The sequence below is a fragment of the Dipteris shenzhenensis genome, chromosome 8 (assembly GCF_047967505.1).
Source record: "Dipteris shenzhenensis isolate YYH24624 ecotype China chromosome 8, Dip_SZ_1.0, whole genome shotgun sequence".
Lineage (NCBI taxonomy): Eukaryota > Viridiplantae > Streptophyta > Polypodiopsida > Gleicheniales > Dipteridaceae > Dipteris > Dipteris shenzhenensis.
In genome coordinates, this window is record NC_141603.1 from 35,781,092 (window position 1) to 35,806,280 (window position 25,189).

General features: G+C 41.7%; 1 protein-coding gene across 2 annotated transcripts; it reads right to left on the reverse strand.

Annotated features, from left to right (window-relative positions):
• Positions 1-4,529: 4,529 nt before the first annotated feature.
• Positions 4,530-10,775, reverse strand: LOC147899435 (aspartic proteinase oryzasin-1-like). Of its 2 annotated transcripts, XM_087378041.1 has the most exons (14): positions 10,253-10,775; positions 10,010-10,070; positions 9,821-9,915; positions 9,535-9,647; positions 8,077-8,245; positions 7,935-7,974; positions 7,237-7,301; positions 6,012-6,125; positions 5,837-5,904; positions 5,494-5,638; positions 5,227-5,346; positions 5,046-5,128; positions 4,887-4,962; positions 4,530-4,813 (listed from the first exon to the last, which is right to left on the reverse strand). In XM_087378041.1, exons 1-14 carry the CDS (start codon positions 10,586-10,588, stop codon positions 4,805-4,807), a joined length of 1,494 nt encoding a protein of 497 aa, XP_087234167.1. In that variant the 5' UTR covers positions 10,589-10,775; the 3' UTR covers positions 4,530-4,804. The 2 variants fall into 2 exon arrangements, with proteins under 2 accessions (XP_087234167.1, XP_087234166.1); XM_087378040.1 differs by having other exon boundaries at positions 4,530-4,962; positions 10,253-10,774.
• Between the last annotated feature and the right edge of the window lie 14,414 nt (positions 10,776-25,189).

A 25,189-nucleotide genomic window follows, 5' to 3' on the forward strand; every position in this document is an offset into this window, starting at 1 on the left:
TGCTGCTGCAATAGAAAATCCTTACAATAAGGTGCAATCTTGAGTAATTCTCCTATTCTGAGACTAACCTTCATTTGTTGGAAAATTTCCCTTGCTTTGGTCAATTCAAGACGTAGTTCTTCTTCTGAACTCGGGATTTCTTGAGATTGACTTGTCAAGGCTTTTGTTGATTTGTCTACTAATGGCACCTTACTCAAATCAGAGGGTAGGTCCACTACTAGAGCTTTCCCTTTCAATTCTCGAGTAATTCGAGAGGTAATCTGCTTTTGTGCCTTCCAATTGAGATCGCCTATGGGTAAGACCGATCCTTCCTCATTAGTGACGTGCTGTTGTGAGTGAGACACTGCATTGGCATTGACTGAACTCGGGAGGTCGGCTATAATTTCCTGGTATTATGGGTCAACTTCTCACCTTTCTTTATTACTTTGGAGCAACTTCAAATGCTCTTGCCATAAAGGGCATTCAACCTTCGTGTGATTGCCATTACACAAATAGCAAAACGAATCTATGAAGGTCCTTGACTCTTATCTTTTTCATGTTTACCTTACCCTTGCTTTTCTCGTGTTTTGGTAGTCGTTCTTCCTTATTCTTGGACTCTGGCCAACCTAATTCACTTTTGGGGGGCTTCTTCTTGACAGATTAAGAGTGTCAGCTTGGAGAACCGTGCTCATAACTCGATCTATGAGGTGACCTGTTGGACTGACTCTCTATGGATGACTACTCAGAATCTTCTTGCTAGTGCCTGAAAAGTTACTCCCTACTGAAAGGCTCAAGTCTTCTTGGACGTACACTCGAAATTGGCTCACTCCTAGTGTTTGTGTGGTATCCTAGAACAACTCTTCTTTGCTCGTGACCAAGTCCTTGTCTCTCCAGAGCTCGTCGTCGTAGGTAGCTCCCTGGACCATCTCTCTAATTCCACTAGTTATCATGTAACGGCTTGAAATTCATGGCAACTTCTTGGTCTTCCATATTCTACCAACCTCTACGGCCTCTTCACAGTATTCTTCCCATCGTATTGTGTATCTTTCTCTCCTCACGGAGCACATGTCAGACATCCTTGCAACAATTGAACATATAGGGCTTCCTGAGAACACTCCTCAATCCAGTTCCCCGTTTTCAGATAAGCTCATAAAATGTTGATAGCCTCAAACTATCCTGAGAGAAATTGTTTGTAGTAGAAAATCAGCTTGGGTTAGCATAGATTGTTGTCATTGGAACTTGTGCACTCAAGTCTACAAACTTCTACACTCGATCCAATCAATTCCCCACTCAACCCTTTCAGCATGTCAGTCCTCCCTAGCAGGATCGCCAAATGTTAACGGTATTTTTTCCTATTCTTAGTTGACTGGTTGAACTTTCTACCAAATCTTGGCGCACATGCTCACAACGAAGATGCTCACTCTTCCAATCTACAGGTTGTGCAGGGCTGGCAGTCGTTACAAAAACTAGTGAACTAAACGCCAGAAGCTAACAAAAGAGTGACACACTGAGCAGGCAAGCTGTATGAAGACAAGCCAAGATCGCTCAAGTAGAAAGAAATAGAAGGATATGGAAATCCAATATCAATTGTATTATAAAAGAGCCTTCTATTTACAACATCTTGTAGCTACTCATTTACCATGTTCCACACTCGAACTCACCCTCTCCACGCCTCGACTAGCTGAGAACCTCTATGAGCTCTTACACAATAGTCTATCTCTTTCTAGCCTCACTTAGTACTCTCTGTTACAACTGAATCCTTTATCTAAAGAAAAACTTCATTAGGCGAGTTCACCCTTCTAAACTAGCCTAATTAAATCGATGGACCACGTTTCGCGATTGGCTAGCCTTCTTGCCTTCATCTTGAATCTTTGAGCTCTTCCTTGCCAACACCGCATGGGTCTTTGCCACTTCTTCATCACTTGCCATTTCAGCATCCACATTCTGAGTTTTGAGTTGTGGTTCACTTAACCTAAGTCGCCTGTTAACCGAGGGTTAATAGCCTCGGTTAACAGGAAATTAAAACCTAAGCATCAACGACACAATAGGAGTTGGCCTAAATCACTTGGACCCTATCTAGCTAAAGATCATCTCCCAAGCCAATATCACAACCAAGGCCGCCCTGAACTGCCTACAAATCTTAGCCATCGAGTGGAGCGAGCGGTGCCTCGTCACCACCAACACTCCGACAAAAGATTGTGACACCACTTGTCATGCATTCGATCAACCTGTACGACATAAGGCCTGTCGGAGTTGAAGCCATAACTTTCTATGCCTACCATACAAATTACATGACAAAGAAGCCTGATGAGCATGTAGGCACAAACACACTACAATTTTATTTACCAATCCACTAATGTCGTCCTCTTTACTCATAAAATACTACCAAGACATAGGCGGAGGGTGGCTTCTTCAACATATTGCCCTATCACATACCCTCGAAGACCGAGGTGTCTCTCATGTCGAAGGAGAACAGAGGACAGTCTTATTGCAACAAATGCTACAACTAGGGGTTGAGGAAGACAGAGGATGAGGCCTGGAGATGTATGATAGTTTCTAGTAAAAGAGTGGACCCAACATATCATGAACATGGCCATATAGTCCAAATACATAAGGGATTTAAGATAGTACGCAAAAAGCGATAGCATCTCCTCGAAGGGCATTCACCCTATGAGAAAACAAAACATTATATAAAACAAATCATTGGAACTTTAAATCAAAGATTTTAAATATTTTCTTTGGAAATTTTTCCTTTGCAATTGTCGCGTACTATTCTAAGCATCACTAGATGCGCATCATATACATAAAAACCTATTTCTTAAAAGTCATAATTGTAGATTTTTTCAAACTTTTCATTTCAATACGGTAGGAACACATTTTCAATTTCTAGGCCATTGCCTTCACTCAAAATTAAAATCATGTTTCTGGCAGATCTAGTAATGGATCACTAGTTGCCATTCGAGCAAAGAGTGAGGATAATCATCATGATGTCCAATATCATCTCTCTTTCTCTCTCTTTACAAACATTCTACGCTTCCACAATCAGTAATTGAAGTCCTAATTAGTGAGTACTCCATACCCTTTGCCTATTACAAACATGGATAGAATTGATGACAAAATTAAGACAGAGGTGAAGACTCTGTCGAGACAAAGTCTTGATATGACCGACCTTGGTCTTCACTCAGCATCAAAATCTGGCCAACGTGTTTATCTCACAAGAGAGACTACATGGAAATACAAAAGCAATTCCGAATGGATGGTTGCAAGGCAACTGTCTCTATTAGATTGCTTGTCAATTTGCATCTACACCAAGGGGAAGACACTAGAAAACTTGGACGGCATGTTCTCCTATATTGAAGTGTTCCATCAAATATGGAATCACCTACTACAACCATGTGAGCCCCCATATGAGATGACAAAGAGGCAAGTGATGGAATATGCCAAATCCAAGCGAGAGATTCTGGATGTAGGCAAGAGCGAGTCGAACGCAAGCTTGCACACACCACAAACTCAAGCATCATATATGTAAACAAATGTGATCTTATCTATTTCTAGTGAGTAACCTTAGAGTTGGTTTTTAATTTCCACGCATGCCTCACCTTCAAATTAAAAAGTCAAATGTAGAGTAGCGACCAATCGATTTTTGACAATATCAACGAGTATTTAACCCGAGCTTTGCATGAGCAAAGATGCATGACCATCCCCAACCACTCCCCATCTGAAGGTGAATCAATTCACCTCGCATGCTTGGATTGGAGTTTGAAATTTTGGCTAAGTCTTAACCCATGGCTCTGGGACCTTCCATGTCCTCCTTCCTCCCGATCATGACCTTCATCTTCTTGCCCCTTAAGTTGCCTCTTGTATTTCCACCTCCTCCCCAAAGCCTTCCTCCTCCATCCAAAAGCTCCTTTGTGACACGTGGCAAGCTCTTCTCCAAGCTGCCACGTGTCCTCTCTTCTTTTTTTGGGTGTCCGTGGTTAATAGGTTAAAGATATATTTGACATTTCACAAAAAGTACCTTCCCATCTTTCTATTTATCACAGCAGCTGGAAGTAAATATATACTAAATAGCTCAAGGTCTCGTGCTCCTTGGGGCAAACCCTTGATAGCTATGGACTACTTTTGCCATTGACAAGTTACTTATTGTGTGGCTTCAACAAAAGGATTGTCCCCTTGTCCCCTCACCCTCATACTCCCCTAAAATTATTGATTCAATCCAGACGCAAGGCAAACCCAACCCCCCTATCCACCTTTTGGATAGGCCTAACTCACCTTTTTACCTGATACTCTATCTGAAGGTCATTCTAGTACACCAAAATTGGTAGTATAATAAACGTCCCACCTTAGTAGGCTTGGCAATCCAATTTTCTTTAACACCCATTGCATGGCTTCCCTACACAAGACTCCAATGAAAACCCACTGAGGCCAAAAAAAAAAAGAACATAATGAAACATGCATATCACGTCATAAATTGCATAGGATTGTGCCTGCCCCACGGTACTAAAACAAATTACCCAAACCAAAGGCAAAACACCATTATACACATTGAAAAAGGTGGAGTCCCAGCAAAATAAATCAGATAACCTTGGTCTTTGTGAATTAAAGAACTAGGTTTCATAATTTCATCCAGCGACGCTTTTCGATAAAAGCTATCACTATGTAAACTGAAATTGGAAAAATGCCAGTTTCCATGCTGTTTTAATAGGGAAGCTTTGAATAACACTTTGGAGCATATATGACAGGTTTATGTCGTAGTCAGCAGATACACAACCAGTTATGTACAGAATCTAAAGACTGTTAAAAAGGTCCACGGAATGGCAGTACCCTATGTGGCCTTCGCAAACCCTACACAGGTCTTTCCATAAGGTCCACAAATGAGAAGAGTTCGAGTACCTACCCTATGCAGCCTTGGCAAACCCTACACGGGTCTTTCCATAATCAAAGACCGTATGGTAGACTCCCATGAAGACATCTCCCAGAATCCTGACACAAATTTAAAATATCATTTTCAGTCCAAACATTGACAAACACAGATCAAAAGTCAAAGCTCCTGATTGTAGCCATACCATAAAGGTCCTGCAGGTATGTCCAGTCCCATAAACCCACTAATGCACTGCATTTCTTTTCCCTCTCCCACTTTCAAAATATACTGCAACAAAAAATTGTATCAGAAATAAGCTCAAATATCACAAAGACCACAATTATGCTCATATATCACAAAAGCCAGACTAAACAGAGTAAAATAACCTGTTCAGGTTTGAGATCGAATTTTGTTCCTCCAATGGTGAAAGTAACAGTGGGCATTGAAGAAACTTGGTCGCAATCCACAACAGATTCTCCATTTGGATTTGGTAAGTGCTCACACATCTTTATAAAAGAAGCACAAAATCATCAGACTTTCGAAAATATTTATAGCCATCCTTCCCACCGATGTTAGCAATTGTCTGAGAAGCATTCTAAGGACACAAAACCATGAGCACCATTAATGTAACTAGCCAGAAACTGTAAACTTACATTATTAAGATAAGCCTTGATGAGCGCTTCAGACTGGTTGTTGATAAGTTGGTTCTGTGCCCAAATCACTGCCATTTGGCATATCGAGCATCCAGTGTCGCTGACGCGATGATGGCCCCTATCAAGTACGCTTGCAATATTTGGACTGTTCCTTCCAAAAAGGCACATATTAGATTTAAAGAACTTGTGACTAACTTGTTAGTGATACAAACAAGCCTTCTCTTACGGGATTCCCAGTTAACAGTTTCATTTTTCTGTTTCCATACGGGCATTCAGGACCTACATTTATCAATTTAAGTACATCAATTAAATCACTAAGCTGCATGCTTTACATAGAACATACCTGAACTCCTGACTTTTTGCCCTCTGAGAGCACATGCCAATTTGAGCACAAATCTTCTGTGGGCTGATCTGTAACCCCACCCACAGGATAACCAACGACATGTTGTCACGAGACAACTCTACCCAAACAAACAAATTAAAGGCTCCGAGTATCTGCGCGAGGGGCATCAACAAACCTGCTGCATAAGCATGTCGACAATCATATCTCCATACTCAGTCACGATGCTCTTGCATTGCTGATTCAGAACGCCTGATGCACCTATTGCCTCATTGATAGCAGTAATTATTCCCTGCCACAAAACTTATTGCAATCAGTGTGTTTGCAACATAAGAGCCGTATAGCAAAATTATTCCACTGGCACATCAGAGATTTTAATCACTACAGTTGCAAAAAACATTGATGAGGTCATATAAAACCTCTATTGTACACACACAGAAATACAGAAGTATGAGAAAGAGGAATAAAATTAAAGAAAAAAAAAAGGTCAAACAGATTAATGATTACGTTTCATCATAAAAGTTATAAATACCAAGACTATCAAAAACAAGATAGCACTCTAATGGTTGAACCTTCTCACAAGTACATTTAACCCCCCCAAAAAAAGGGGAAAAAGACTACTTTCCCATTGGCTCACTTTTATTCCACATATTTTCTTAGGCCCAGAAACTAATTAACCTATGTTTGTGCATAGGTTGACCTATTCTAAGCATCGGTTAATCTTATACACCTATCATAAGAGGCATTGTTTAAACACTACATGGGGGGGGGAGGGGAGAATGGTACACACTAATCCTTCCCGTAGAAAGAGTATTGATCTTCTATAACACACGAGCCCTGTCACTAAGATATAGAGCACTATAATGTGGCCAAAGGGACTATACAATTTACAAAGGCCCCCCCCTTTCTTCTTTTCTTTTGTTAATATCAATTCCATTCGTCCACCTCCACCCTTCCCCTTTGTCCCACTCCCCCTTCCATCCTGCACTCTTTCCATCTCCCCCTTAGTTTAATCATCTACTTACCTTCTTCCTTTTCACACCTCTTCTCTTCTGCACAACTAATATCCCGCCAACTACTGATTTTTTGTTAACTAGTGGGACACCCAGCAATTTTTTCATACATTGCAAATACAGATTTCAGACCACCCCAAAGAAGAATGAAAGACGCATGCCCAAGCTGTGAGGAAGCTATGTGACACTTATACATGTATTCCATAACCAACAAAGGCTCAGCTTTTTTCCAATCCTATGCCTTGTCAGAGCGTAGGGTTTCAAAAATTTGTGAGCACATGTATCATGGATTACATAGTAAAACATACTCAAGCAAATACATCCGTATTCACAGTATTTAGGCATAGGAAATAAGAAAACCATTGTTTCCTTCAAAGAACAGGACAGTACCGTGGGACCAGCCATCAAAGAAGTTCCTGAATCTGCTATAGCAGCACAGCCACTGGCACAGAAACCTGCACCAAAATAAGGTCAACTAAATTGGTTATATACCTAGATGAATCCAGGAACACTCCCAAACTCATCCTCTAAAAACACAACATAGTGCAGTTTCAATCTCACGATAGTCACTCATAAGATTGAAAACCATAAACTCCATCACGCATAGCAGGGACTAGCTACTATGACATCCCCACTGACGTCATCAGCGCCCAACAGTGGGTGTAGACCATAGTATAAAAGTATGCTCTCACACATACAAATCCACACACCCACGCATACTTGAGCATCCATTTATACAAAGTCTTCGTATTGAGTTTCTGTCGGCACTCCGGAGGTGAAGGGCAAACTCAGCCATGACGAAGGCTAGCACTCAACTAAATTGGTTCGGTGCTACAAGCACGCAAATTCCAGACCTATATGGTGTGCAGTACATATACCTTCATAAGACTAGAATATACTCTTACAAAATTTAAAATTGTAATAAAACAAGCGAAAGCACAAAGGCCAGAAGGGAGTTTGTAAGTGACTTTAAGCACGATTATGAGTAAAATATAAAGCCTGCCATTGGGTTTCTAAAGATTCCAGAATCTTGGGTTTCGAAGATTCTGAAAGAACTATGCACGGACATACTATGCAATATATCTTACCTGTTGTCATTCCATCAATAAGAAAATCCCCCATTTCGAACTGCAAAGTAAAAAAGCATGCACACATCAGTCATTTGTCAGAAGGAAAATTAAACGAAAGAGACTCACGTTATGAGAAGGACTATATTAAGAAAATGCAGACCTGCCAATAACCCTGGCGAGTAACTGGCACATAGGTATGCTTGCCAATGTAATGATCGGGATCCATTCCCCCGAATACTAACTCCCCTCCATTGTCATCATCAGCATTTCTATTCAGCCAGAATGAGAAAACAGGCTCGGAGATAAGCCCTTGGTCCAGCATGTTATACCTACATGAAAGAAAAAAAATCATAAATTCAACATTTGCAACAAAAATTCATAGCAAACAGAAGGTTTTGTGCTTCATAAATATGAAGGCAAGTACTGGAGGCAGGAGGGAACACCCCCCATGCCACAGAGCAAGGCTTTGCTGTCGGAATACACGGCGACGCAAACAGGACAATAGCTAAAAAGAGCCTTCCTTAGCAAAGGCATCATACAGGAAAATAAACCATGTGAGATCTCAAAGAGAGATCCACATGATAGATGAAAAGCCAAGGTATATTCCAAACCTGTTAACATACATGCATAGGACTTGAGAGATTACTCACAGAGCTTCAATGACATCATCATTCTCAGAATGAAACATTTAACTACATAATATTGTCACTGGTTGCTGCAAGTTACAGGGATAAAGAACAAACACACATTTGGAAGCTTCGGGTTTATGACTTTTTCCAATATGCATACCCAAACTCTCCCCGCTATCTCATTCAACCCCGATCCTTGGAAACATGTGAGTGTTAGCATTTTAACTTGGCTTCACTAATGAATATCTTGCATCACCCTCTGCTATTACAGACCATGTACTAGAGAGAGAGAGAGAGAGAGAGAGAGAGAGAGAGAGAGAGAGAGAGAGAACCGGGGGGGGGGGGGGGGGAGAAAAGGGTCAACAACACTTGTGATCCAACTGGACTACAGTAGCAGTCGTATAAGAACCACGTGACTTCTCTCAACTAGTGCTTGCATGTTTGATACACTTCCTCCTCGGATTTACATTCACTGAGCAATACTTTGCTTCTTAACCTTAATTGCATGTCATTTTTCCCCATAACCTTAATTGCATGTCATTTTTCCTCAGGCTCTGAGCATTACAATTTTTTAACTTCAATGAGACATTCTCAAGAAACTCAACATCATGTTCTCGTTTGCAAAGATAAGCACCGACACAGCTGGGCTAGGAATTCCAAACCAATGGCCACATGTCGGACACAATCTCTCAGAAAGAGGCTTGCTAATATCGTTGCAAGAAAAAATAAAGCAGGCGCCTATGATGAACAGCCGAAGACAAGACAAGCACAGAACCTACTAAAACATCAGCAAAGAATCTTAAAAGTCCCCATAAAGAAAAGGGGCAGGGCGAAAGCGAGCAAGCCTAAAGTAGCTCAGCAATCAAGTTGATCAGCGAAAATCAATTGATAGCTGGCGAAGTAAAAAGTGGGAACCATAGAAAGGAACACAACGTACTCGATTCTTAAGAGGAAGAATCACACATTCAATCAAAGCGAGAACAGCTTACCAAACGGGTGTTACGTCATCCACAGCGATTTCCTTGAATCCAAGCCCAAAGATGCCATCGAACTTTGCAAGGAGAAAGGTCAATCCTGGCTCTTTCGTAGCCTCCATGAAGCCCTGTTCGATATGATTACAATACAAAGTAAAGATCTTTCCGGAATTAGCTTCAGGGTACATATTCTTGATTGGGCTTCAGCAAAACTCAAAGCCTGTCAACTGCTATTGCAATTTTGACCCTCAAATTCTCAAACTAAGTAAGATGATTCTCGAATGCTGAAGAAAACCCTTACCTGATCGGTCACTTCAAAATCGCCAACGGTCACCGTATCCTGAGAGAGAACACCATAGACCGCTCCACTACCGTATTGAATATTGCATTCCTTACCTGACAGAGTCACGTCCACAATATAAGCTCGTGCAAAAACTAGGAAAGAATTTCATACTCGAATAGACAGAAAGACCACAAGACTAAGGGATACCATCAGCTTTATACGTAGAGGACTTGCTTCCCTTAAACTTAGGATGCATATAGCACGATATCTGCAAAATTTGAAGCCAAGAGAAGCGTTCAATTTGAAAGCCCCTATAGAACCTACAAGAACACATATTGAAAAGATCCTTCGACAGGAGGAAAGCATTCATTCAAAAGGCCTCTTTAGCCCCTGTGGATAACAGACGAAAACGCGGAAGCGTGGCGATTCATTTCTCACGTAACATCGTACCGAAAGCCGACACTTGGATGAAGGCACCCAAAGGTTGGAGCTCCCGGTGTCGAAAACGACGGTGAATTTCTGGGGAGGAGTTCCGACCCCGATCTCGCCATAGTACTGGGCATCGAGATAATTCTTCAGCTCGACGCCAGAGCTCTCCCGGAGGGAACCGGAGCCGGAGGAGGGGCCAAGGAGGCGGATACGGTCCTTGAGGCGCAATTTGGCGGCTTTGAGGGTGTCATCGTCGATGGGTTTTTTCTTGAGGGAGATACGGCGGAGGGGGGAGGACGAAGCGAGGGAGAAGACGAGGGAGGAGGCGAGGAGGAGGAGGAGGAGGAGACGGGCCATGATGGGAGGAAGGAGGGGATGGATGGAGAGGGTAGGAGGGAAGGAAAGGGGAAGGGAAAAGGGGAGGAGAAGGGAAGAGAAGGGGGGAGGGGAGGAGATCTAGAACGCCATAGCCAGGGACACAGAGCTATATCGCCATAGCCAGAGCTCGAAAAGCTTCGCTGTATAAGATGAAACAGAGCTTTTACCTTTAATGAAGAAGACGATGCCTTCTAATTTAGCTGGATTTGATTCCGCTTTCATGTCCGCCTGCCACGTCTCCTTTTATTCCTCCCATTTATCTTTTATTCCTTAATCACACCCTTAATCATCCTCTTGATCCTTCCCATTACCCTTAATCTCCCTCCTAACTCGCCTCCTTTTTTATTCCCTTTGATTTATTTATTAGTTTCCTTAGATTGTTTTCTTCACTCCTTTTGATTTATTTTATTTTACTTTCTTTCCTTGCTCACAAAATCCTCAGATTAGCGAGACCCCCAAAAAACTTGCACATGACTCCAAGCAAAGCCTCGTACTTGGTGGTGATTTTTCACCTCTTTGTGCACAACATCACAAGCAAAGCAAGCCCCTCCTTCCCTTCTCTCTTGCTCAACTGCCACGAGGGTCATGCCAGCTCCTAGGGGACCCTAATTCGATCTTAGAAATATCCTAACAAGATACCTTTTTTTTAAAGGTACAAAACTATAGCATAACCCAATGTCGATGTCAAAGTCAAACCATCTAGAGGTGACTCTATATATGCTATTTTGTGAGCAAGGGACATGGTGAGATTCCCTCCTCCTTTTGGTTTTACCACTAAGGGTCAAGATAATGCCCTGCAACAACAAGAAGGGGGGGGGGGGAGAAGGCCCCTTTAGGAGCCAAGGCTTTCTCAAATCTAAAAAGCATTCCCTAGTGAGAGACTAAAATTGCCTTACAACCTTTAGCTAGATTTTGGGGGTGCTTTTTAGACACAAAGCACTATCTTTGAAAGAATTGAATGTTAATATTATTTACATATGTTTATGTATTTAGAGCTAAATAGAACCATTGTGTACTTGATAGATAACAAAAGTGTATATGTATAAAGATCTAGGAGCACAAGTACACATGTAAATTATCATTAATATGGATGTAGATAGATGTATGCTATATAGATATATGTTATTTGTAATGACATATGTGTCACCACACCATGCATGTATGCATTCATGCACACGTTTGGATATGGAAATGCATCAAGAATTTTTTTTGAGAAAACTAGTAATTCTTATGAGTCAACATGCCGAAATGCATACTAGTGTACGTAAACATATGAAATTGTAAATATGTGTATAGGACTACAATAAAAATCATTTGGGTAACCAATACGATGGTGACTTGTGTAATCAATTCGATTTCATTATATCTGATCAAATACACTTTGTAGTCACTATGAGTACATGATGAAAAATAAGATGGATCCATATTAAAGTAAGTCGATATGTGACACCAATATTGGCACACAAACAAGAAAGCAAGCATATAGTCCATAAGCATAAACCCAGGGAGTGAGCAAGCAAGCAAGGAGAGCAACCACACCATCTACCAATGCCAAGTAAGGAAGAAAGCGAGAGAGCAAGCAAGCTACCTATAAGAACGTAACAATCTAGCTACAAATAAGAAATAAGTTACTATGTATGAGTGAGGAAAAGAAATTGATCCTAGAGTACATGACCATTAGACATCTCAAGGAGGACTCTATCCCCCCCTTATTTAGTGCCACCTCTCGTTAGCCATGGGTGGACCTGCATCATTATGGTGTATCTATTAGTCTGCTCTTAAGTTATTGAAATATCCTTTACTTAAGACATTAGGGCCCTGTCAGACCTAATCATGCCAGAATTGCCTCAAGACCTTAGGCCCTTGACTCACCATACTAAAACTCCATTCATGCTTGAGAAAAAGAGATGCCATGAAATTAGGTGTCACCTCAACAATTGTGCTCAATCTAGCCATAAATGAGACATTATAGCTAGAGTGTTGCTTTCTTGTAGACAATCTACTTGCTTTGTGTTTGTAAAAGCATAAATTTTGGCCAAACCCCCTTGTGATGTGAAGCTTTGCAAAGGTCGATGCATGTTTTGGACTTCAAAGGCTTGATTGATCACAAACCCCATGGTTATACCCTATGTCTTGATGCTCTAATGTTTAGCTGCATGTAGATCACTATTATAAAGCTCTTTGCACTGAAAAATGCATTGCAAAACATAATTTGAAAAACATCTCAATCACAAAAACATGACATGTCATCATCTCATGATTATCACAAAATACTAGCCCATCTCATAGTTGCATCACAAACTTTATTTCCATTTCCAATTAATGTATCTGCAATAATTACAAATTGAAAGAACTAACTTTTTAAATTACAAAAGGCACAAGTGCACTAGAAGGGAGATGATTTATGGCACCAAAACATTTGTATTGCAATTGTGCTTGACAATATGCTTGTGATACATTGCATTCTTCTCCATCTACATGTTGACCTACAAGAAGACGCAAGCACTAGTATTCATAAAACTTTGAAAACTTGCCTCTCTCTCCCTCTCTCTCACACACACACACTTTTTCCCCTTTTTGTAAAAGAGATATTTCATTCAGAAAATGTACATTCATAGCTGTCGAAAGTGGAACAACTACAACGCAAAACTAGAAACAGTAATAAAATACTTCCAAATGGGCCTGAGGAAGGTCTCCTAAGGAATGAGCATCGTGAAGATACCAAAACAAAGAAGATCGAAAATAAGGAGAGAGTGCTCATATAGTCGAATGGTACAAGCATGATACAATGACCAAAGAGCACAATAGCGACACCAAGAGAAGAAGTGATCATAGTCAGACAGAGCAACATGTTTGCCAAACAACCAAAACTGCATGCCAAACAAAATCTTGGGAAAACGAGCTCGAAGTCTTGTCTTTAATCTGAAAAGAAAATCACGAGCTAGAGGACAGGTCCAAAATAGATGCAAGATCATCTCTCGCAGATGAGAACAAGTGGGGCAAGCTGAAGAAGCAATGTGCATGGCAGCTAAGAAAGATCCCACTAGTAAAGCCCCAACCAAATAGCACCATTGGAAGACCCACTGCTGAGAGGTAGCTTACTATTCCAGATGAATCGAAGAGAGTCTTCCACCAAGAAAGAGACTTATTTAGATGCCAAAATCAATTTCCATGGTCCTAAATCCAAGGCCGTGGAAGCAATAATTGATAGGCCTTATTTGTAGAAAGATCCGTTGATATGCTTAATTCAAACCAACCTAAAAGAGAGTAGAACATGCTCAAAATAAGTTTAAATAAGTACTCATAAAAGTCACAATGTGCGTGCGTGCGTGTGTGTGTGTGTGCATGCATGTGCGTGCATGTATGTGTGTGTGTGTGTGTGTGGTGCATGCATGCATGCACATGCCTGTGTGTGTGCGTGTACGCATGCATGCGTACATGCATGTGTGTGTGTGCACATGCATATGTGCATGTGTTTATGTGCATACATGCATGCATGTGTGCGTGTGTCATGATGATACATTAAAGTACAATAGATACTCCAAAATATGCCAAAAAGATTGAAAATTAAATGAATGACTAATAATGTGATCCTTGTACATCCACCAGGAAATTTTGCAACTAATAATTTTAAAACTAATTGAGAAGGAAAACCCCCAATCATTTCAACAAAACACATGCAAAACTCTATATTATAAAAAGCTTATAAAAAGCATGTATAGTTGTTTACCATGGAAATGACAAATAATCACCAATTTGTAACCTACTTTCAAGACTTGTTGACAGGGGGAAACAGAATCCTTCATCTATCCAATAAAACAAGACTAGGCAATTGTAACATCTTTAAGAATATTGCGACTGCACGGATCAAAGCCTACCCCAACTTGCTACCCATGTTACAACAAAACAAGAATGATGAAGACCCCTCCACTCCAACCTACTTCCGGGGGACTAAACCTTTGGGCCCCTCCCAAAGAGGAGATGGTGGCAATGTCCAATGTCTGCCATACTGTGCCAAAACCGTGTGCTTATGAATCAAGAGAAAGTCGATTGCCCGTCCTACCACTACTCTCTACAATTCCTATCAAAGTATTTGATACCATTGCTAACTACCTACATAATCATGGAGCCCATGCACTTTCCAACTCACCATGGTCTAGCTCATGTGGAGGCGGTGGTAGGAAACAAGGTTCGGCTATGAGTAGGAGCTTCCTCTTGAAAACCAAATGTCTATGAATTTGATGGGGGTTTAAAGGGAGAATAATCTGTATCTGTGCACTTGCATACTAGAGTTGCAATTGGCTCAATACCTACCGTTTGTGCCCACTGTAGCATGAAGGAGATATCTACCCCAAATTACTCAGTGCATTGCTAAAGTCTCAACTAATGCAAGTGAGTTAGCAGTACCTCAGGCGGCAAGCAGATCACTCCTACTATGGACTCCTACCATCAATGGACTCTCTACGGTAAAACTAAGGTAAAAATGAGCCCAGAGTAGTATGGAACATTAGTCTACATTGCTAACACTATAAGTATAGAACTACTAAGTAGTAGCACTAGTATGATACTGCTAATTACTAGGTACAAGTATGGTAGTAGCATACATGTGCTAATACTACTAGCTATGGTAGTACTGCTACTACTGGCATTTCTTGCTAACTACTGGTAAGCGCTACCATTGCTAAGTGCAAGTGAGGGAGGTCCTATGGGATCCTGGGGAGTGATTTCGGCCTTCCAAGATCGGCCTCACCGTGCAGGTGAACAAGGTGCCCTTCTTTTCCTATACCAGTCAGATTGGCAAGAGGCTTCAAATGGACTCATTGATAAAAGTTCACGGAACTGGGTAACTTTTCACTGAAAACTCGGATGATAGAGATGTTAAAAGTGAAAATGTAGCTCTCAATTTCATCCACAACTTCCTTGAAGATTTCAAGTTGAAATTCTATCTCTAACTCTGGATATTTGTGCCACTACATATGTGTGTTTGAGAAGATTTGCTTGTATCCTGCGCCTTCAACTTTGCAACCTAGCAAAACAAATGCCCTAGAGGATTTTGCCCCTTTCTCTCCAATTGCTATAGCAGCTCCAAAATCTACAGCTCCTCTTGTTGAACAAGGATCTTTGGGATGCACCACTCTCTCTCTGGGCTAGAGGCTACACCGGGCTGCTCATGCTACCGCCAGGCTCTACTGCCAAGCTCTAATACCAGTTGTGAGGACACAATGGAAGCTGAGAGGGTGAGAGAGAGCTTGAGAGACACAAGTTTTGGTGGGTGTAGAACACCCTAATCTTCTATTTCATCCATATATATATATATATGTATTTGAGTATTGTACATAACCGGGGTTAAAGGTACAATGGCCTTTAACCCCCACAAAATTGTCATATTAATAATATGCAAATATGCATCGATAGGATAACAACGATTGAGAAATATCACATGAGAACACATATTAAAATGGAAGTTTGGGAGATCAAGAAGGAGAAAATGATCACCATTTTTCTATGCTCTGATACCAAGCAATCTCTCCTGTGCTTTGATACATACATTCTGTGGAATCTTAATCTTCTTGGGCCTATTTATGGCTTTTGATGTCCACGACCAGACCACCGCATCAATACACTCCCACACCTGTGGATCCAACTTATTCTCTGCCCAATACTACTTGTTCCAGCAGTCAACATAGGCATCTGCATCACTGAGCCCCTTTCTCTTAACTGATGGTGCCCAATACTGAATTAATAATTTCTTCAAGTTAGGAGATGCATCATCCATCTCGACGCTTGATATGGCAACCCCAAGCGATATGGGGTATACTGGGTTTGATGGCCTCACCAAGACGAAGTCACCTTCCTTAACATCCACCATTGGTCTAAACTCTTCCCTTGGCTTACCTTTTAGAGGTCCACAATAGCGATCATTCCATTCCTCGTAGCCTTGGAACTCATTAATGCAAGCATCTATATCCTCTTCCTCATCAGGCGATTGTGTTCTTGGCCAAAAATCCATGTACACTCCTATCTCTGAGATGTTTTCCTGTTCAAGCTCACCAATCATGGTTTTCTAGTAGTCTATCTCACTGGCCTAATGTAGGACTCATATGATGCATTCTTTCCACTTGCACATCTCTCCCAAAACTTAATGTAATCCTTTATCCGTGATATTACTTGCAAGTGATCCCTCACAAATGCAGCCATTGGCAATATATCCGGGCAACCTGTAGGCAACAATGGTCGACCCTCACTATCCTTCTTCCACATCTCAATTCCCCCTTCAATGGGCATCTAGCTCGGTGATTTTGGATGCACCTTGTACTGCATCGGTCTCTCACCTTGCATGAAAAATTGAAATTGTAATGGCTTTGCATGACCAACCAACATTTCTTGCCCATCACATAGGTAGCCATCCACATAATCCTTAAAGTTAGGAACCCGTGTAAGAAGAAATAGTGCTGGAGAAGCTGATGTACATTTTCTGAATGTATCCATCAGATGAGGGAAAGTGAACGTTTGTCCTACTCGCAAACTCTCAGAGAACCTACTAAACATTGCATCAATGTCCTCATGTGTGTGCCCTACCATCAAGAATCCCAATTGAACTGTCTTGAAAATGCCCCTTGCTCTACAAGAAGAGAAAGGTATGCAAACAAGTATGTGTTTTTGTTCTCAGACCCACAATTATCTAGCTGGATAGCAAGTTCTCTGGAAACTTTTGGTATGTTGGCTGAATAGCAATACATCGATCTAAAGAGGGTGGATTTTCGAGCAAGGCTGGCACTTGGCACTTAGCACTTGGCACCAAGCAAGGCTGGCATTTAGCAAGGCTACCACTTATCACCTAGCACTTAGCACTTTTTTTTTGGGCAAATAAAGGAACCTTTTGTTAATGCTTGAAAAACTTCATACAAAATAGCAGCCCCATAGGTGTTGAGTATGGAAAAAATTGAATAAGGCTGAAAATCAGCCTATTCTGATAATCAGCCTATTCTAGAGAAACCCAACTCATTGCCTAGGGAATCACTGGTAAAGGGGCTAACAGCAGCCACATGGAGAGACTATACAACCACAGCAAATCCCGCATGGAGTGAAAATGTAGAAAACTCCTACAAGCCAAGCCTTGCAGAAATGTGTGCACCTTGTGACAATTGTCCTAGAGCCTGGTGTCTCATGCTCCCAGGTGGAGCATAGGGTGTAGATGATATCCTACCAGATGGCGACCAAGGTAGCCATAGTTGGAGCTAGATGCTCGCCCATCACCAGACTATAGCTAGCAACCCAGATGTTCCATGCCATGATACTACTATGGCTACTACCTCCCACATGCTATCCTTCGGAGGGGGATGAGGATCCAGGCTATTAGGAGGGACTACCTCATGGAGCTCTATCCTCTAAATGGTCTGACCCTGTATCTGGTAAGTTGGAGAGACCTCATCAATCTAGAACGTGTGACCTCCCTCAGTCAACCAAGCCACCATCCCACATGTGTAGTCCCTCTGAAGGCTTTGCATGTGGGTCATAATCCTGAGGGCTCCCATCCAAATCCTCACTGCGCTACGGCAGCTCCACACTACCCCTCCACCCGCATTTGCTCCAACCACGGGCTAATGGGCAAGCCTCCGTGGGCGGCTAGCTGTGGTGAATCTCTGTTTACTCTGACGTCTTCATTTTGTCATTTTCTGTGTGAAAGGGATCTCAACATCCAGGCCTCTATTCGCAAAGCCGTCTATCTCGTTGGATTTGGGCGTTGGATTTGGGACTGCCTGAAACATATGTCTACAAAGCTACTTGCCATTCCGTGAAGAATCGAGGGAGTTGTGATTCTTTGTGTTTTTTTGTCGTCTCTTTGGAGGAAATTTCTCAAAGTTTCCAAGACCTTCTCATTGATTGCTATGTGGCATTTTGGCTAAGGTTAAGTTTCCTAAGGTTCATTTTTGCAAGTAAATGCAAGGGTTGGCTTTCTAAGTACTAGTATTGCTAAGTGCTAAGTGCTAGGTACTAGGTGCTAACCTTGCTAAATGAAGTGCTTAGTGTAACCTTGCTAAGTGCTAAGTACTAACGATAGCATTGCTAAGTGCTAACTTTGCTGAGTGCTAGCATTGGTAAGTGCTAGTATTGCTAAGTGAGAAGTGCTAGGTGCTAACATTGCTAGCATTGCTAAGTGCCAAGTGCTACATGCTATGTGCTATAAGTGATAACATTGCTAAGTGCTAGGTTCTATCATTGCTAAGTGCTAAAGGATAGCATTGCTAAGTGCTACTTGTTGCCAAGTGCTAGCATTGCTTAGTGCTAGAATTGTTGAGTGCTAAGTGCTAAGTGCTAAGTGGTAGTATTACAAAGTGCTAGAATTATTGAGTGCAAAGTGCTACGTGCTAAGTCATTAGGAAAAAAGGGAGCTCATTTTGGGGCCTTGAGGGAAGTTCACAATTTCTTCATTTTTTGTGTGTTCGAAATATTAGATACTCAATAAAATATTCAGAAGTCCTATAAACATATCAGAGGATAGAAGAATAAAGATACTCCTCTATATTCAATACTTATATCCCATGAGCTTTTGCATTTAATGCTCCTACAAGCCACGTCTTTCTCTCAATCATTTTCTAGCCACTCCGTTTAGCTTCTCTGTCAAAAAACCATAACTAATCTCACTATACCATTGTTTTTGCTTCCTTAGATATATCCCAAATAGCACATGCTTCAACCTTAGAAGCAACTAAGGATGCAAGCATGACGCGCAAGGTGCTCGACATGGAAGAGTTGGCCACAGATCTATTAAACAAGTTGATAAGATAGAAGCACCAAAAGATACCCCTAGCAACCCCCATCTATTTCCACAAAGAGATAACATATGGCGTGGGGTATGCACTGGAAATAATCCCACTAAGGAATGCCCTCGTCTTAGAGCCATGCCAACACTCTACTATACCCATTGTGTTCGTTGGGAAAATCATGACACATCCCAATGTCATTATCCTAGGGTGATTCCTCAACCCATGTATCAACAAAGGCTGCATCTACCATTGCCTGCACTACCCAATCCATCCAATCAGGAACAATGGGCAATATAAGGAGCCACATCATCCAATCAAGGGCAATTTAGCGCTCAAAATATTCCATTACCCCCGCCAGTACTGCGACCTCAACCACCACCTCCACGAAATACTCCCCTGAATCAAGTATTGGTGGAAGAGCTACCTAGTGATTGGGGAGACTCCAGACCTACCTTCAATGGACACGACTATCCCCAAAATGGTGACAATGCAAATCAGTCTAGCATTATAAGTTACTACATTATACAAGGTGACCAATACATTCCGGTCTACCAGATGACACCAATTTCTTAAAAAATGGGATATATGAACATCCTGGACAACACACCACCCATTCAATGCCATACGTGTCAAGGGCCACACCCAACTAATGAGTGTCCATATAAGTAGAAATCTAAGCAACCAATCACAGGTGCACCAATGTCTATTACACCACCACCATTATGCACTGGGTGTGGTGTGGACCATCTTTTTAAGGTTTGCTCGATGAGAAGGCCATCTAAGTCCACAAGCCTTAACTTGTTAAGGATTGAGAGAGGCCGTATGTCATCAGTATCCTTGAATGTAATCACGAGGTTACAAGCTAAAGCCCTTAATAAAGAGCTTTGCAAACAAGACAAAAGGGATAAAGCTAGCATGTCACAGCCTAGAGATGCAACTAAACCAGCATGAGTAAGCACCAAGGGTGCAACAAAAATTGGGAAGGGAAAAAATAAGGTCATCATCCAGATGAAGATACAACCTCCATAGCAACATCATCTTCCTTTGGTGATACTCTTTCAAATGGTACCAGCAACAACCACTCGCATGAGGCAAATAAGGCAACACTAATGGCTTCATCCCATGGCCAAGCTACAACACCTAAGGGCCATGGTGAATATCCCAACCCATGGGTGGGGAAACAAGGTCTCACCGAGGAGCATAAATTGGTACACAAGTGCCAAGAGGAATGTCAGCAGAGTCTCAAGGCAAGCAAGAGTATTGATACAATTCATCCTAGACATGAGATAAATGCTCGAGCCTCAAAAGCCTTGAAAATACCTAAAAGAGGAAGAAGGGGTGTCATGTCCTTCAACAAAGGGATCCACCCTAATGCAATGGATGTTTGAAGAAGACCTCGCCTTGCAACAACTAAAGTAGGATGACAACATGTCCTTATATGGCTTAGAAGAGTCCGAATCAATAGGCATAGAATCTATCACTGGTCCTCGAGACATCGCAGGATTAGCCTCATTCCTATCCACTGAGATCAAGATGCCCTTCATGACATTATTATGGGGTAATCCTACTCTATAGAGAGACCTCTCGGATTGGATGAATGGGTAAATAGTGACACCCCAACCCACAAATCCTAATAACATTGAATCTCCCAATCATGCTCAAGACCTCCCAAGGGTGCCAGTCAACAAATTGGGCTAATATTTTGAGGGTGATGACACGAATGCAGTGTTACCCAACATCTCCTTCCGTGATAAGAAAGCTATGGCAATCTTAGATGGAGGAGCAGGTGATAGCATCATCATGAAACAATGTTGGGAAAAAAGGGGAAGTCCCAACTGAGATAGTACTTTCTTGGTAGTTAAATTAGCTGATGGAGACACAGCTCATCCCATAGGAGTACTCGAGGACATTAAAATCAAAACCTGTGGTCTCACATATCGGGTGTGCCTTGTTGTAATGGATTTCCAAAACAACCCTAGATATGAGACTATTCTAGGGAGACTTTTCTTGCATATGGCAGAATCCATGATTGGCACTCCAACAACATTTATCTAAGGAAAGATTAACAAGTCATGAGGGTTCATCTCCAAACATGGAAGGCTCACAATATGTCTAGAAATCTATTTGCAGCTGAATCAGATACCATCGATAGGCCTGTGACAGTAAAGCAGGGTAAAAAATATGAGGAAGAGGATAGTGAGAAGAGTCTTGATGAACCTTGGTGTGCTCCTTTACCAAAACTAGAAGACTCAATTAATTGGATGCATACACTAGCGGCAATAGATCCACCAACTACTAAGGACACTTAGACAATGTACCGCGATGATGAACAACGTAACACCATTACACCTTTTTACACCATAAGAGCGGTACTACCTAATCAAATTGAATTAGGAATTGACAGTTCCCTTGATCCTAATGAGATAGATATGACTCCATCTCAACTTTGGGTAGAGCTAACATCAACAGGTGCAACATGCCGAATACAAGCCAGGGTAGATGGGTGAGCAGGCCACAGCCTCATCTCCTAGGAGACATTAAAGCATCTCGGCCAGGTACGCCTTCAAGTATGTGATTCATAAATTCAATCCATAGAGGGTACCTCTATTAAGGTTACTGGTTCTTTAATATTGAATGTTTCCTTGGACAATTACATTGTGCCTTACAAGTTTTTTGTAGCTCCTTCAGGTACCTTAATGGAAGCCACCATTCTTGGTAAAAATTGGATCCAAGACACCTACAAAGTGTTATTTGGTGATGAATCGTCCCATCAAGATGCACCGATTGCTAGCCAAGGATCAACATCAACAACTACTCCCACCTCCCTACCTCGACAAGGACACCACCCAGGAAGAAGAAGAAGACCAAAGGCAACCAAGCAAATATGGGTCCGTAAGGATCTATTGAAGGCTCAATGATACTTTGAGGGTGAATCATATTTTTGGATTCCATAGAAACCTCAACATATAAAGCCACCCCCTCCTCTAAACATCAAGCTTCACCATCGCCAACCACCCTCTCATGTAAACAACAAACCTCAACATCAAAGAAGAAGACAACGCCATCCAACAAGGAAGGTACATTACCAATGGGTTCCCACAAGACTACTCGAGGCCCGGGATATTACCTTGGCAACTCTTATATATGGGTATCCAAGCCCGCCAGAGCAATCAACAGCCCATTCATGCTTGCCCTAAGTCTAAATGTACACCAGAACCATTGCAAAAGCAAGAGCGAAGCCCCAAATCTATCAATACAAAAGCATCAATGAGTGCAGATGCGCCAATAGTAGTTACACAAGAACCTACTTTGCAAAGATGCCAAGAACAGAGAGAACCTGCTTGCAAGGACAAGGGAAAAGCACCAATGCAGGAGGATCATACACAAAGGAATTCATCTACCTCCTCTCGAGTAGTTACACAAGAACTTGTTTCAAGAAGGAAGAAAGTAACGTCAGAGCCTACTCAATCGCAAGTCTATCAAAAGGGATGTCAATTTATTGCATCATCTTCAAGGCAATTGGTAGTAACACAAGAACCTGTCTTGACAAAAGAGACAGTAACACAAGAACTTGCCAAGACAAAAGCTGAATCCACATTGGGAGCCTCACAAGAAGTTTCCTTACTTAGAAATTTAGCATCTCTCATCAGGGTAGCTATGCAAGAATCGACCACACAAGTAATGCCCATCACAACAGAAGTCCCACAAGAACCTTCCAATGTGAACAATGAATTATGACAACTTTCTCAACTGAAACTTGGGCTCAACAAAAGCAAAAGATCTCGGAGACATTGCGATCCTACTCACATTTGATACATAGAATATATATCACTTTATTACAATGAGTTTCATAGAAGTGGTACATGTGGGAGATCGCAATGTTCAATGGTGCGACACAGACAACAAGAAACATGCCAACAGTAGATCCACAAGAACCTACTATTGCAATCAAGGATCTCAAAGAATGCCAAGCAACATTGTTGCGAATGAGATGACAACTGCTCGCCAACAAAGATCTCCAATGATGTCTTAATGACTCTCCTTCGAAGTGATTATCAAACTTACATGAGGTCCCGAATAGCTTTACAATTCCTATTCCTCTGGTCATCTACAAAATGAGGTTCTTGCTAGGTATGGGTCACAATTGGTCAATATGTCATTGCACTCACCTGGTACTAAGGTCATCTAGGTGAATAGAAACTCAGTTCCAAGTGCTAGGTCTAGGTGTGTCCATAAAGAGCAATAAAGTTATAACATGTGGAAGTCCTCGGTGAAAATGGGTGGTCAGTCCTCTTCCGGTCCTCAACATAGCACATTCAACAAATCGCAACTACATCAGCCCAAGGGCCCCTTGGTCAGGAAGATAAGCTCCAAGCACTAGGGAATGTCAATACACCAATCAGGATCAACAACAAATCCCATCAGCAAAGCCAAAACAGAATAGGGAACGGACTTATGCCTAAGTCATTAGGGTCTTGAATTTGAGTTCACACATGGAACGACAAGTGGTTCCCCACAAGCAGCTCTCAAGGATGCATTCAATTCTAGGCTGAAGGTGATTACACCAATATGGCTTTAGATGAGGTTCTTGTGACCCTCAAAGCTTTTTTCACATTCCTTTACTAACATCACCATTAACTATCTAAGTTCTACTCATCCTCTTTTCTTTAATTTTCTTTTCTTTCAGTTGTAGCTTAGAAGCATTTCCTAGAATCCCCTTCTATAAACCTCTTCAGCCATAGTCCTCATTTTAGGATTTTGTATGGTGTGTTATCAGACTCCTCTCGATTGATGACTCAGACAAATAAATCTCCAGATGGTGCCACAAACTTATTGGGCTCAAATACCTCCACGCAAAGTCCTCAATGAAATTGTAATCCATAAAATGGATTTAAAAAAAACTTCAATGCAGAGAAGCAAGACAAAATGTCATGCATAACTCCAAACATTCAAACATGGCATGACAAAGACATAGTTTGATGAGAATTCATTAGAAGTCCCACTCAAATCAAATATGGGACTTAAGAGGAGCATGAGAATGCACTTTACTTACTTTGCTACTAACACTAACACTAACACCACCAGGATCTTACATCAATCCCTACTAACACCTTCTTCCTAATAACTTACCCCTTAGATTTTTCTTTTCCTTTTTCTTATTCCTACTTTGAATGGTCACAAGTACTCAACTTGGCTCACTCAAACCCTGAGGTGCTAGTTCCAGAAGAATCACTCATCCATACTTCCAACAATCGTTCCACTACATCCCTCTGCTACAATGGACCAAAAGAAGATTCAGCCCAGTGCACACGAACGACTACTTTGTATGATCTTCATTGACAATGCTCCAACAACCATGAACACTACATGATCCAGAGGATTAGATCGAGATCAAGAAGGGGGGTATGTTAAGGGATTGGCTAACAATATGCCACCACTGGTTAAGTGATGTGATTTGATGGACAGTGGCAAGTCCATAGAGCCAGGATTGTGTCTTGGAGCTAGATGGGCCCAAGAGGATGGTAAAAGAATGAGAAGAGAGAGTGGTATAAAGAGATTAGGGTCGGCTCTCCCTTTAAAAGTGACATGTATAAAAGGCCAATTTGCTCTTCATTGTTATTTGCACAAGTTTGAATACAAGCTCCCTCTTCTCTTCCAAGAGTGTTTTGGGTGTTTCCTTGTTTCCATTGTAGCACCCTTGTGTTTGCCACTCCATCCCCCTTCACTCTCCTCTTCCCTTCTCCTTCTCCCTCCCTTCTTCCCTCTCTTCTCCCCTCTCCTCCTTCCCTCTTTCTCTCGTGGAAACACATTG